At 34.0% G+C, this 14,765-nt stretch overlaps 1 protein-coding gene across 1 annotated transcript in view; it reads right to left on the bottom strand.

Moving 5' to 3' along the window:
* The window catches only part of LOC143063113 (uncharacterized), a 51,880-nt gene extending 42,024 nt beyond the window's left edge, over positions 1 to 9,856 (bottom strand). Inside the window, exon 1 of the mRNA XM_076235081.1 lies at positions 9,528 to 9,856. Coding sequence (XP_076091196.1) covers positions 9,528 to 9,804 — 277 coding nt within the window. The 5' untranslated portion in view covers positions 9,805 to 9,856. The remainder of the gene's footprint in view (positions 1 to 9,527) is intronic.
* Positions 9,857 to 14,765: the final 4,909 nt, after the last annotated feature.

Here is a 14,765-nt window from a genome sequence, read left to right on the forward strand (position 1 = left end):
GCCATTGGCGATTGCTAAATAAAATAGATCACAAGATGTAAAAAAAAAGGGATCTTAATATAAATTTAATACTTAACAGAAATTTTTTTTAACTTGTGGCCACGATGTTATGCTACAAACATACGGTGTCAATATTTTTTTAGTACACCAGATCCGGATTTCGACAATAAATGTCTCTTCAGTGATGTTAGGGATCGAAAAGGTATTTGGAAGGCCATATAAAATGTACCCTCATTTTTAGAAAAAGTACCCTCATTTTTAGATAAACTCTTGAATTTTAAGAGTCAATATAGGATGAATGGATCATATAAACCGGACGGAAAATATGATACAAGCCCAAACGAAAAAATATAAACGAGTCTAAATTGAAAACTACGTTCAAACCTATGATTGCGTTGGATAAAAACCGCAATTTTTATACGTGTGCATGTAAAACAAATTTCGTTGTAGAAGGGTCTAAAAACAGCACAAACAACATTTTCCAAAAGACCAAAAAAGTGAAAAAGTATATTTAAACAAAACGCATTTGACTAACAGGTCGAACAACTGATGTTCTTTAACCCTGCTGACTGCCATTGGCCATTGCCAAATAAAATTGATCACAAGATGTAACAAAATGGATCTTAATATAGATTTTATACTAAACTACGTTCAAACCTATGATTGCGTTGGATAAAAACCGCAATTTTTATTTTGATACGTGTGCATGTAAAACAAATTTCGGTGTAGAAGGGTCTAAAAACAGCATAAACAACATTTTCCAAAAGACCAAAAAAGTAAAAAAGTATATTTAAACAATATATTATATATGTAAAACGTCTGAATAATAGTCGACACAACAACACCAAAAAAAAAAGTTACTATAAATGTCAATATTTATAAATATTTCGGATAACATATATCCTTCCTCAATAAGATTCTGATGTTAAATGAATCATCGTTTAGTCTTCTTAGATTGAACTATAACAATCTTGAAATTTAGACAATAAAAAAGTCAAACGGAACATCAGTTAAGACGCATTGCACCATTCTAAAAATTTGTTAAACATGGCTAATTACAACAGAGAGTTTAAACAGTGCTTCAAATAAAAAATAATAATGTGCGATATGAACTAGCACAATTCTAAAGCTTTAACGGTAACGACATGATGATACAAGAACGATTACGTCAAAAAAAAAAACCAAATAAACAGTACTGAACGATCTAAGTTTATAAATATTTCAAATTGACAGAGTAAAGTAGTTGCAACCGAGTCCGCGTATTTAAATATCGCAAAAAAAAAAAAAACGGCCGTTAAGTTTATTATAATAAGTTTTGACTAAGGTTAGTTGTTGAACGTGACTTGGTACTTTTACATCCCTCAAAAAGTAAGCAATTTAAATTGACTTATTCAACAAATTTATTTTATAGATTAGCAAGGTTAAGGTTCATGTGGACCCTATGGCTAAAATGGCCGTATTTTCACCTCAAAATTTACTCTGAGTACAGGCAAACCTGCGCATCTGTAAAACAATTCAGACATAGCATGCCGTAGATAAAATAATTTCAAATATGTTTTATGTTTTAGAAAAATAAAAACTTACCAGGATTTTGCCGTGCACTTTTTTTCATTCCTCCAGAAGGTGCCAAAATAAACTAAGTTGGGAAACAGGTTTGAGAACTTCCCCACAGGTAATAATTGAAGTGAGTAGTATTGATTGACCTGGACATTAGATGGACAATAGATACATGACAATAATTGGTTATTTAAACTGTGTACCTGAGTGGACCATATCAAGGTAAACTCAACTGTTTGTTAATTTTATCATCTTCTGCAGAGACAAAAAAAAGTGAACGGCAAAATCCAGTTATGTAATGAATTTTCTAAATCATACAATGCATTTGAATTTTATTTATCTAGGGCATGCTATGCCTTAAAACGTTTCCAGATGCACAGGTTTGCCTGTACTCATAGTAAATTTTGAGGTGAAAATACGGCCATTTTAGCCATAGGGTCCACATGAACCTTAAGAAATAGAAACAGGGGCTGTAATAATAAGTAATATAACCTAAATGTGAAGCAATTCACGGAGTCGAACTACATCTTTTCATTTATCCCATTTGGTGCCAAAGTTTTCATTTTCGTATCCATTACCTTTCCCGAATGAGTCTATCCTCCCTAGACCAAGAAAAGTTGTGGTCAATGATTTAATGGTCAGTCGATTGAGATCTGCCTTAGTGTGGCCAGGGAATTTCAAATGTCGACTGAGAGGGAGGTCTGGCTTTCATTGGTGGTCGCTACGATGACCGTTCATTTGTTTGTGAAACGGCTGTTCTAACTCGCCAACATACTGTTTACCACATTTACACTGTAGGAGATATACAACATTTGAAGTCTTGCAATTAACATTGCAAAATATGGCGTATTCTGAACCAGTGGAGTGACCGTTAAAAGTCTGGGTATCCAGTATTTGTTTGCAAGTCAGACATCGTTTGTTTCATCAACCCTTGCAAGAGCCAACAAAAAAGCGGAAAGCCAGTACAGGTTGCTCGGGAAAGATCTTGGATAGTTTAGGATGTTTTTCGATCTCTTTCCAATTTTCGCGGATTAGGTGAGATAAGTTGTCAAATTTTGGATGGTAAGTCAACACAAAAGGCACCCTCTTGTTGACCTTTTTTGTCTTTAAAATCATTTTGTAAAAGCACATCTCGACTGATGTTGTTAGCACGAGAAAAAACCTGATCAATGCCTTTTGTAGCCCCGATGTTTTAGGTGACCACGAAGCTGTTGCAGTCGTTTTTTTTTTTTGCAATATCGTTAGTGGAGCAAATCTTTTTTATTCGTATGGCCTGGCTGTAGGGAATGCTCTTGGTGCAGTGTTTAGGATGACAACTCAAAGAAATAGATATTGATATATGATCTGTGGGCTTGCAATACAGATTTGTAAATATGTTTCCATCCCTCACTTGCGTTGTAGTGTCAAGAAATGATGATTTTTTTTCTCTAGTTTTTTTTTTTTTTTTTTTGCATTTGTGTTTTAATTATTTATTATTTTCTCTTCTCTTCTCACATTCTCTCATAAATAAAATTCTCACTTTAAAAAAAAAAAAAAAAAAAAAAAAAAAAAAAAAATGAGATCTAAAAGTCAGAGATGTAATATGTGAATTGTATTGAGGGATGGGCATCGTTGGCATCATTATCCTTAAACATTCATATATCGTTATACTACTAACGACTGTTGTCTTATTTGTTGTCAGGGTGAAATTTTGTAAGTTCAATAACAAACAAAAAACGACCATTCATCTTTTGTTGGTGTTGTGTTTTTTTTAAACATCTAAACAGTTGAGATGTGGTATGATTGCAAATAAGATAACTATCTAACAGGATCAAATAAAGTATGTAAGCATTTATATGCTATCGTACGGCCTTCAACAATGAAAACTCGTACCTTATAGGCGGCTATAAAAAGCCTCGATCTGAAAATTGTGGAATGATTCAATAAGAAAACTAACGGCCTAACTCATAACAAAACAATTTACAAAAAACAACAAATATGATATGAGTATGCAGCATCAGGGTTCTAATAGTTATCAAAGGTACAAGGATTATAATTTAGTACGCCAGACGCGCGTTTCGTCTACATAAGACTCATCAGTGACGCTCATATCAAAATATTTATGAAGCCAAACAAGTACAAAGTTGAATAGCATTGAGGATCCAAAATTCCAAAAAGTTGTGCCAAATACGGCTAAGGTAATCTATGCCTGGGATAAGAAAATCCTTAGTTTTGTAAACAGGAAATTAATAAAAAATGACCACATAATTGATATTCATGTCAACACCGAAGTGTTGACTACTGGGCTGGTGATACCCTCGGGTACGAAACGTCCACCAGCAGTGGCATCGACCCAGTGGTGTAATTAGTTAGCAAAGGTACCAGGATTATAATTTTGTACTCCAGACGCGCGTTTCGTCTACATAAAACTGTCAAAACTGCATTTTGAGTACAATCACGTCAGTAAGATAGAAAACGTCCCGCTATGAAAATTTGTCATACACGGTTAGTAGTGGTGAAACGGTACTGAGAAAAATCTTAAAGGTTTCAACAAAGAAATTGATGATTTAAACAAATTGTTATTGTTGGCATCTATTTTTGTAGGACTAATGGAAGTAATTTTTTAATACTAACAGTATTGATAACCTGCTCGTTTTAATAGGTCACTAGTCTGAAAGAGGGACGAAAGATTCCAGAGGGACAGTCAAATCATAAATCGAAAATAAACTGACATTGTCAAGGGTAAAAATGAAAAAAGACAAACAGACAAGCAATAGAGTACACGTGACACAAAATCGAAAACTCAGGTGCTCCGGAAGGGTACGCAGATTCTGCTCCACATGTGGCACCCGTCGTGCTGATTATTTAATAACAAATCCGGTAAATAGTCTAATGCGGTAGGTCACATTCATGAAAGGGAAGGGGATTGTAGTTACGACGTAATGAACATATCCGATATCATTTGTGAAACGGTTATTCCATAACGGTCAGCTAACTCGTAATGGCGTCCGTAAAATTCACGAAGGGATGATTTCAACTTCACCATTTGGAACTCTTGGTTTAATAGCCTCCTCGTGAGCAGCAACCCTCTATCAAGAAAATCATGATATGATATGCAAGCACGGGAATATCGTATCAATTGGGAGATATATACCGCGTATGCAGGTGCTGCTGGAATGTTGCTACTTAGAAATGGAAAGTTCACAATTGGAAAGCTGAAATCATCTCTTTTGTCGTAAAGTTTTGTTTTCAACCGACCCTCATTGTCAATTCTAGATGTAAGTCAAGATATGAGGCCGACTTATTGAAAGAACATCATCTATATAGTGGAAGGTAGAGTTAAAGAATATTGCTTACTTCTTATCTTCTTTCCTTAGAAGTTCCCGTATGAAGTCAGCCTCATAATAATAAAGACAAGAAGAGGGGCACAATTTGTTCTCATTGGAAAGCTGACAGTCTGTTGAAAAACACGTCCTCCAAATAACAAATATTTTGTCAATCAAGAAATGTCAGTTTCAGAGATTTTTTTGTTTGAATCAGAGTGATCCTGTACAAAGTAGGATTTATCCATCCCTAAGACTAGATACTTGTATCTACGTTGGCCATTCTTTTTTATGAAAGAAAGCAATACCAACTCTTTCAATTTGTCTTTTAGTTTGGAATGTGGAATACTTGTGTAAAGTGTAGAAAAGTCAAATGTTTTAGTACTATTACAAGATGAAAGAGAGTTAGATTGTTTGTACTCTTAAAGATCTTTGGAATTTTTAAGAATCAACATTGGATTCACGCCACCTCTAGAATAGGCAGTTTCACAATAACTTTGAAGCCCGTCTTTGATTGCTGATGAAAAAGATGTTAATAATTTAGAAAGAGGTTTTGTTGAGCACTTGGAATACCCAGCAATATACCGTTGTTTGTAAGGGCACTTATGTGGTGTTCAAGTTCTTCATCTTTGGTTGAAATTACAGAGGAAATAGGACAAACCTATGATTATCCAGGATTTCCTCTTTGGTAAGTTTCGTGAGTGTATATGTTGAGTTTCCAAGTGAATAATATAAGTATATAACATTAAACTGCCGACAACAAAAAAAAAACGTCCTACAAGGTCATCTTTATTCTCAAGTACAAAGTATATATAATTAGTTTAAGCCGTAGCCATAGACGGATTTGTATCCCTTGTATCGGATTTTTCTTTCATTCTTTCCAAAAATGATTAATATATGGTAAATAATTTTTTTTAAATTTAATTAGTATTAGCCAACGAGCTTGTTCATTACTTCGTAGAAAAGAAGTTGAGCTCTGTTTTTAGAAAATGTAATTATATGTTCTTTAAACTAATATATTGGCTGTATCTGCCTCTAAAATAAGGAGACGTGGAGTGATTTCCAAAGAGACGATTATCCAACAAAGTCCAAATGAAATGAATTTGACCAACTATTGGTCACTATACATTTCACAATGAACAAAACCCATACCGTATCAAAATTGTCTGATTTATGACAAAATCATAAACAAATGACAAAACAGCAACCTACGACAGCCGCTATATTACATGTTCCTGGCAAGGGACAGACACAATCATATATAACGTCAGGGACCTAAACACTAGTCAGTTAAACAGTGACATGCTTTTCCGAAAGTTACCACATTTGCCAGCTTTTGTATATGCCTTATTCATATTGTATGTATCGGGTATGTTAAAGATGTAATAGGACTGTGTTCAAGCCTTATATTGTGTATAAATCTTTTAAAAATGCTTTCAACCGAATTGTGTTTTTTTTTCTTCAGAAACATAGTTAGATATTTGAAATTAATACTTTATTTGCTTTAAAAGGACGGTAAATAAATATTTTAAAATTAGCAAGTTGCCATACAGTTAAAAACAAGTTGCCATACAGTAAAGGTGTTGACAAGAGCAAGTTGCCGTACCCTAGACTTTATTTTTTATGGTCTATATTCTTTAAAAAAAAACATCTTTTTGATAACAAATTTCAGTAAATATGTACCACACTATAATAGTCTAAAAATGTGTCCGGAAAAATAATGAAAACCAGTTGAATATCTTGCCAATGGAACGACAGAGGACGATCGAACTCATAATTTTTCGGTACTAAGTGGCAAGTTTTTCAGAAAGTCATTTCTTAAGCGGTACCCTCGTCAAATCAGTAGAAATGCTTTAAAGTGAATGAATAATTATCTTGTTTACTTTTTTTTCATTTCTCTCCGCTTCGTTAGTACCCACTTTCCGGTGGCGATAATACACAGTGTATCAAGTTACATTAGAGATGACATCGATTTTTTATCACATCTACCAAAGACTACAATGGAGAATACCAGCCTTGTAAGTTTCGATGTAACAAATTTGTATCCAAATATACCTCATGATTTTGGTATTGCAGCTGTTGAATATTGGATAGAAAAACACAGAGAAGCAATATCCAGTCGTTTCACCATCGATTTCAATAAATTTTGGAAAACAATATATTTAATTTTGATGGGGAAAATTATACATAAACGAGAGGAACTGCTTTGGGTTTAATATTTGCCTTAACTTACGCTACACTAGAAATTGTTTTTTAGAACCGAAAATGTATCAGGAGTTTGAGAATAAATTTGGTATAGAAATTGCCAGGCAATTTGAAACCTCCTGGAGACGATATCTTGACGACTGCTGTATCAATTGGACAAAATCCGATGAAGAGCGTAAAATGTTTTCTGATATTCTAAACAGTCTCCATACATCTATAAAGTTCACCATGGAAGTAAATTCTCACAGACTATCATTCCTGGATAGAAGGATTTTTAAAGAAGGCACTGATCTTAAAACGGATATTTATTATAAAAAGTAAAATCACAAAAAAAGCAGAGGAGAATCCAATCGAAAAGTCCAAAATCACATGGAAAAATGAAATGACAAAACACATAAAAAACGAATGGACAAGAACTGTCATATTCCTGAGTTGGTACAGGCATTTTCAAATGTAGAAAATGGTGGATTAAAAACACTGTCATGCACCAATATTTAAACTTCCATTCTTGCCATCCAGCGCATACAAAAAAAATTCCCTTCTGTCTAGCCAGGAAAATATGCACAGTAGTTGAGAATGAAGTATTTAGGGATGAACGATTGCAAGAACTCGAAGTATTTCTTGTTGCATAAAAATATCATTTAAGCCTAATCAAAAGAGGTATTGAAATGGCTAAACAAATTCCGATTGAACAACCACGGGCAACAATTGAAAAATGTACCGAAAATGATAAGACTCGGTCTGTTGTCACAAACAATCCTCTTAACCAGGATATATGTTCTGTAGCGAAGAGAAATTACGCAATTTATTGGACAAGTATATGTGTGATATACCCTTATAAACCAAGAAACGTTGGTACAAGGCAAACGGCAAACTAAACACTTCAATCGTCTATTGATCAGTGCCAAGGTCGACCAAACCGTAAGGAAAAACAATTCAAGGTATCAAAATGCACAGATTCTCGTTGTGGTACATGTGATTACATATGTATCGGAAACGAACTTAAGACAGAATGCGAACAAACGATAAATGCCAATACCAACATGACGTGTAAAAGTTTAAATTTAATTTACTGCATCGAATGCTGCGACTGCAAAGAAATTTACATCGCACATACCGGTAATAGTTTAGTGGAAAGACCACGCATTAATCGAAAACACATCCGACAGCTGCACTATAGGAAAATCCCTCTTAACGAACATTAAGTTGGTTGCGGTGGAGGGATTTTTAAAATTTTCCCGTTCTATAAAATTAGTGTAGAATGTTACATTAGAAGACCCATAAAGGAACAATAATTTATTACCAAATGCAAGCCAAAACTAAATGCGAATTAGGCTTTCAATAGCGTTACAATAGGCTTTCCATAATTTACTTTAGAACATTTATCTCCCTTTTGTAATTGTTTTATGACGTTACGTATTCGCCTTTGACCTGAAGATTGTTGTAAAACATGAAAGTACTTGTGAAAATTAAATAATGTATGCATTATCCGGCAATATTAGATTTATTTTTAGATAAATATATATTGTTTGTCCCTACGTCTTCCTTTTCTCATTATTCTAGTGACACTCATTCAGATTTTCAAGTAAAACTGTTTCTCTATCATCTTTTGTTGTGGATGGAGGCTGTTTGATCATCGCGGATATGATATCTATAATGGATGCTCTTGGTGTTATAGATTTTTATTTAGTTACCCGTAGAACTTGATATGTGAAAGGAGGTTGCTTAAAAGATGGGGGTCGAAGGGGTTCTGATCCAGAAATCCTTAGCTTAAAAACATGAAATCCTGAGGTCCGGAATTTAAAGAAATTCAAATCCCGACAGCCCAAAATTCGATAAAAGAATTCCCGGATCCCAAAAGAATCAATCCCGAAATCCCGAGGTTAAAAACACCCAATCCCGGAGTCCAGATAAGGTCCATCTCCCTCTTAAAATAGTTGCTAAGGTACATTAGACAATCTACAATTAACTAATCAATATTAATGAACGATTTGTTCACTGGTTTATTTTATTTGAACTAAGGAAAAACTTAAAGATTTGTTTAAATGTTTTTTAAATTTTACATCTTATATACAATAAATGTTCTATTCGCTTGAAAACAGGCAATACGCTAAAATATGTCTATCCTTCAACGGAGGCTTGGTCATGGATCTCTTTTTTCTTTTGTGTTTAATTTTCATTTAATATAATACACACGAAACGGAGCTACACATTAACGAGTACATGCCCTTTAAAATGTTTATCTTGGACTTTTTATTATTTGGATAATTTTTTTACAGTGTTATGAATCAAATATATATGTATGTTTAAATTTGAACATATATTTGACAGCTATAGTTCCCCTTTAAAACGTATAATGTAATTTTCACGAACATTCAGAGCTAGCGTTTTTTTTAACAAGTATTAAGTACACATTTTAAGTACACCTTTTTTAACACGTTTTAAGTACACTGTTAAACTTACCTTGTAACTTCCTAGTACATTCAGAGCTTGTGGTATTTTCACACCCAATACCAGACAGCTGAAATTTCGAATGTCGACAGGAATATACATAAGCAGTCCCCCTACAATCAATTGATGTTGCACAATCATCGCTGATATCCACACCACTAGGTGCTATATTCCTACAATATGTAGAAAGTAATTGGGCTTTACTTGAAGTTTCACTCCAGTAATAACGTTTACCCCATGATAAAGACAATGTTTGTAGGAGTAATACAGCGCAAAACAACTTCATCATTTAACGATCGAACTTAATGAAATTTACGTTCACCAGAAATTACACATAAGATTGTATATTACATAACAGTTTGTTTATATAGAACAAAAACAGTCACGTCATCCACAGATTAAGGAACGGCGAACTTTAAACTAATTTGACAGCTGCGAAAAATCCATTCAAGACTATGATATATTCAGAGCATTGTCTGAGGGGATTAAAAGGGATCCCTCATTCGAACTTTTAGACCATACTACCTTTTATCTTTTCATTATCGTAAGAAGAAAATCAGCCGAAGAACATCTCCATCGATTTCCTATCCTTAACTCTACATCTTCCCCTACTCCTTATCGATTCCCCTCTCTGTTCCATATCTTTTGCGTCCCTACCCCCGACTGCCACTTACCGACCCCTCATTTACTAATTGTATGACAGTTACATCAAATTTCATTATATTTACAACGATGTGTGAACAAAACAAACAGACACAAAAGGTAAAAATGATTTTAACTTCATCATTTGGAACTCTTAGTTTAAAAATGAAAAGGTAACAATTGGGAAGCTGAAATCATCTCTTTTGTCGTAAAGTTTTGTTTTCGACCGTCCCTCAAAGTAAATTTATATATGAAATTCCCAATCAAATGGCAAAATCAAAATCAAAAGCTCAAACACATCAAACGAATGGATAACAACCGTCATATTCCTGACTTGGTACAGGCATTATCTCATGTTGGAAATGGTGGATTAAACCAGGTTATAAATGACCTTATTCGTATTTTGCACAACTTTCGGTTTACAATGCTTTTCAACTTTTTCTCCTAGACCTTTAACTAGTCCTAATTCGAGCGTCACTGATAGGACTTATATAAACGAAACGCGCATAAGTCTTACCAAAGTAAAGTCTACTATAGCTGATAAGTTTATACAGCTAGTGCGTGGATGGCAATGCTGGTGGAATGTTTGTCCTTAATGGTAATACAACCCCTGTATTCAGCATTTTTGTGTTGACATGAAATGTATTTGATGTTTTCGTTTTGTGTAATTTACTTTTCTAACATGTTGGAAATACGATTTATTTTATTTTCTACTCCCATGCATAGTTTACAATTTACTCTTTTGGCAAAACCTTTTGAGATTTTCATGTCTTCAACTTAAAGTTTGTAAATGATTTGGCCGTCCAACTGCTTTGAATCTAGAGCCTCTGTTGAGTCTAATGTATTCGAAACACGCGTCTGATGTACCAACATTAAAAGCCTGGTATTTTTTTAGAATATGGTGTTTTCCAGTGAAACACTTAACAACTGAATAATTTTCACTGCTGATGGTTGGTTCTTACCCGGGTGTGTTACAAGCATAGTAGTACACGCTCCTTCATTCTGCAAGTTACAGAATGTTCATTGGTGTGGTAATTTCAGTTTTGAATTGTTCTACGTTTTGCTTAAATTTGATATTTTTTCGAATTTATATTGTGTGAACTACTACTAAAACCTAGTCAGTTAGTTTTGCAACTAAGCCAAGCTCAACTGCATCTGCAATTGTGCAACTCTGTTGAATGACTTAAATTTTTGAATTGTTTGAATCGTTTGAATTGTTTAACATTGTTATTTCGGGGCCCTTTATTGCTTACTATGCGGTATGGGCTGTGCTCATTATTGAAGGCCGTACGGTGACCTATAATTGTTAATTTCTGTGTTATTTTGGTCTCTTGTTGAGAGTTGTCTCATTGGCAATCATTACACATCTTCATTTTTTATATTAAGTAGTCAATAAAAATATACTCCAAGTTCATTACTTTATCTTCTTTACCTTACTCGTGAATTCGAGTGCTTTTGGTATTTTACTTCCGTTTTTTTCTTTAAATGTCTTAACTTTTGCTATATCAAATAAAATGTATTCATTTTTAATGTGTCTGTCTCAAGTCAAAAGCAAGTAATTTAATGTTGTTTTTATTGCTGTCTTTTTCACTTGATCCGTTGATTGCATGAAAATGTTTGGTTTAGTAAGTTTTGATGGAATTCGCCTTATTGATTTTGCCTTGGAGTCAGTATTTTTGTAATACTTTTATTTTTTCATAGCGGGACGTTTTCCATCTTACTGACGTGATTGTACTCAAAATGCAGTTTTGACAGTTTTATGTAGACGAAACGCGCGTCTGGAGTACAAAATTATAACCCTGGTACCTTTGATAACTATTTACACCACTGGGTCGATGCCATTGCTGGTGGACGTTTCGTTTCCGAGGGTATCACCAGCCCAGTAGTCAACATTTCGGTGTTGACATGAATATCAATAATGTGGTCATTTTTATAAATTTCCTGTTTACAAAACTTTGAATTTTTCGAAAAACTAAGGATTTTCTTATTCCAGGCATAGATAATCTTAGCCGTATTTGGCACAACGTTTTGGAATTTGGGATCCTCAATGCTGTTCAACTTTGTAATTGTTTGGCTTTATAAATATTTTGATATAAGCGTCACTGATGAGTCTTATGTAGACGAAACGCGCGTCTGGCGTACTAAATTATAACCCTGGTACCTTTGATAACTATTTACACCACTGGGTCGATGCCACTGCTGGTGGACGTTTCGTCCCCGAGGGTATCACCAGCCCAGTAGTCAACATTTCGGTGTTGAAATGAATATCAATAATGTGGTCATTTTTATAAATTTCCTGTTTACAAAACTTTGAATTTTTCGAAAAATTAAGGATTTTCTTATTCCAGGCATAGATAATCTTAGCCGTATTTGGCACAACGTTTTGGAATTTGGGATCCTCAATGCTCTTCAACTTTGTAATTGTTTGGCTTTTTAAATATTTTGATATGAGCGTCATTTATGAGTCTTATGTAGACAAAACGCGCGTCTGGCGTACTCAATTATAACCCTGGTACCTTTGATAACTATTATCACCTTCATTTTTTGTGTATAGGCGAAAGTTACTATTGATTATGTTTCTTGTAGATGTTTACAAATTTTCTATATAATACCACAAATTAAATTATGAGTCCGCATAGAAATACGAGATTGAACCTACCTTCAAAAGAAACAAGGTTTTGTAATGAAGAATATATATATACACAAATTACACCAATTCTGAACTTAACTTCCGTTAAAAATTCAACAACTTACGTTTTGTTCTATTTCTTCACATTTTTAGAACAATTTAACGATACTCCATGCCTACTATACATATTGTTAAAAACGAACGCCCATTCAACATACAGCTATTTAAACTACCCTAGGTACAGCCAAACTAATAAAAGGACATAAAACAAAAAAGTATGTCTCTTACTCAGTGCGCACTAACATCAATATAACACTTTTATATTTGTTTTTTTCTCGATTTATATATTAATGTGTCGGCTATTCATATCGACAACAACTTTAAAAGTAGAGATAGAGTATGTATTTATTTAAGATATATACCATTTGTAAGTTACAAATAATAACAATCTTCTTATATATATAAGGTTTTGGTGTAACGATATCTCAGTAGCATGGGTTCGAATCCCGGCGAGGGAAAACAAAAAATTTGCGAAAGCAAATTTACAGATCTAACATTGTTGGATTGATGTTTAGACGAGTTGTATATACAGAATATACACAGCCATGTATCACTATCACTGCTGGTGATCCTATGGGTAATTCTGTTGTAGAGTTGTAACTGGTTCATATGTACTTATAAATATAATTATTTCTGAGACTGTATCTTACATTAATTTGTAAGATCCTTTACTATAGATAGTTTAGCTGATCTGTAAAAATAACATCATCATTTTGCGATTTGGTGTCACAATATCTCAGTAGCATGGGTTCGAATCCCGGCGAAGGAAGAACACAAAATTTGAGAAAGCAAATTTACAGATCTAACATTGTTGGGTTGATGTTTAGACGAGTTGTATATATGTAGGACTCTAAAGTGCGATGCACGCTAAAGTGCGATGGTCTATGCTACGAGGTGTCTCGCGCTTAAGTGTGATGGTTGTTAGTTCGCTAAAGTACGATGGTATATCACGCTAAAGTGCGATGGACCAAAAGGGTAAGATTCGAGGGATTTAAACATCGAGGTTCAAAAAAAGTCTTTTTGCAAAAGCTTTAATATGCGAAGGTATAACATATGTATTAGGTTCATAATTAACCGGTAGGCTTAATCAACTGTTTCTAAATTTAGAAGACCAACCACGTAATTATTGCTAAAAAAGTAATTTATGTGTCGCAAAATATTATATTTCGTGTAAAATGATTTTTTTAACAATTCGGAGCTTGGTGCCGCATGTGGAGCAGGACCTGCTTACTCTTCCGGAGCACCTGAGATCACCCCTAAGTTTTTTGGTGGGGTTCGTGTTGTTTATTCTTTAGTTTTCTATGTTGTGTCGTGTGTGCTGTTGTTTGTTTGTCTTTTTCATTTTTAGCCATGGCTTTGTCAGTTTGTTTAAGATTTATGAGTTTGACTGTCCCTTTGGTATCTTTCGTCCCTCTTTTATTGCATATTTGGATAATTAATGCAGATTGCCGTTCACACTTATGTTACAACCTCCCTTACAGTCGTCATTGCAAATAACAAATACAAAATTCGTTCATTGTCGGAATATGCAACATTTAATAGTATAAGTTTTAATTTGAATGCGAGAGAAAGGCAATGTTCGCCGAGCTTTCTCCTTTTTCGTAGCAAGTACAAATACATGTTTTATTTTCCTACAATGTACAGAACAAATACATGTTTTAGCAGAAAATTTACAATTCACGCATGAAATCATGTATCTCTATTATACCGACGTTACTTTCATTAAAGTCAACAGCATTTTAACGGTGATCGCAAAATAAACTGCCACATAAACAATGATTCAAATGTTTCCGTTTGGTTCAAATAGAAGCAGAATAAGTATGAGTATACTATTATGTATTTAAATAGTAAAATGATCGACTGTAGGATACAAGTTCTTCTTACAGCACGAAAAAATAAACATTGTGCTTTGAGAACGA

This window comes from Mytilus galloprovincialis, chromosome 2, assembly GCF_965363235.1.
Source record: "Mytilus galloprovincialis chromosome 2, xbMytGall1.hap1.1, whole genome shotgun sequence".
NCBI lineage: Eukaryota > Metazoa > Mollusca > Bivalvia > Mytilida > Mytilidae > Mytilus > Mytilus galloprovincialis.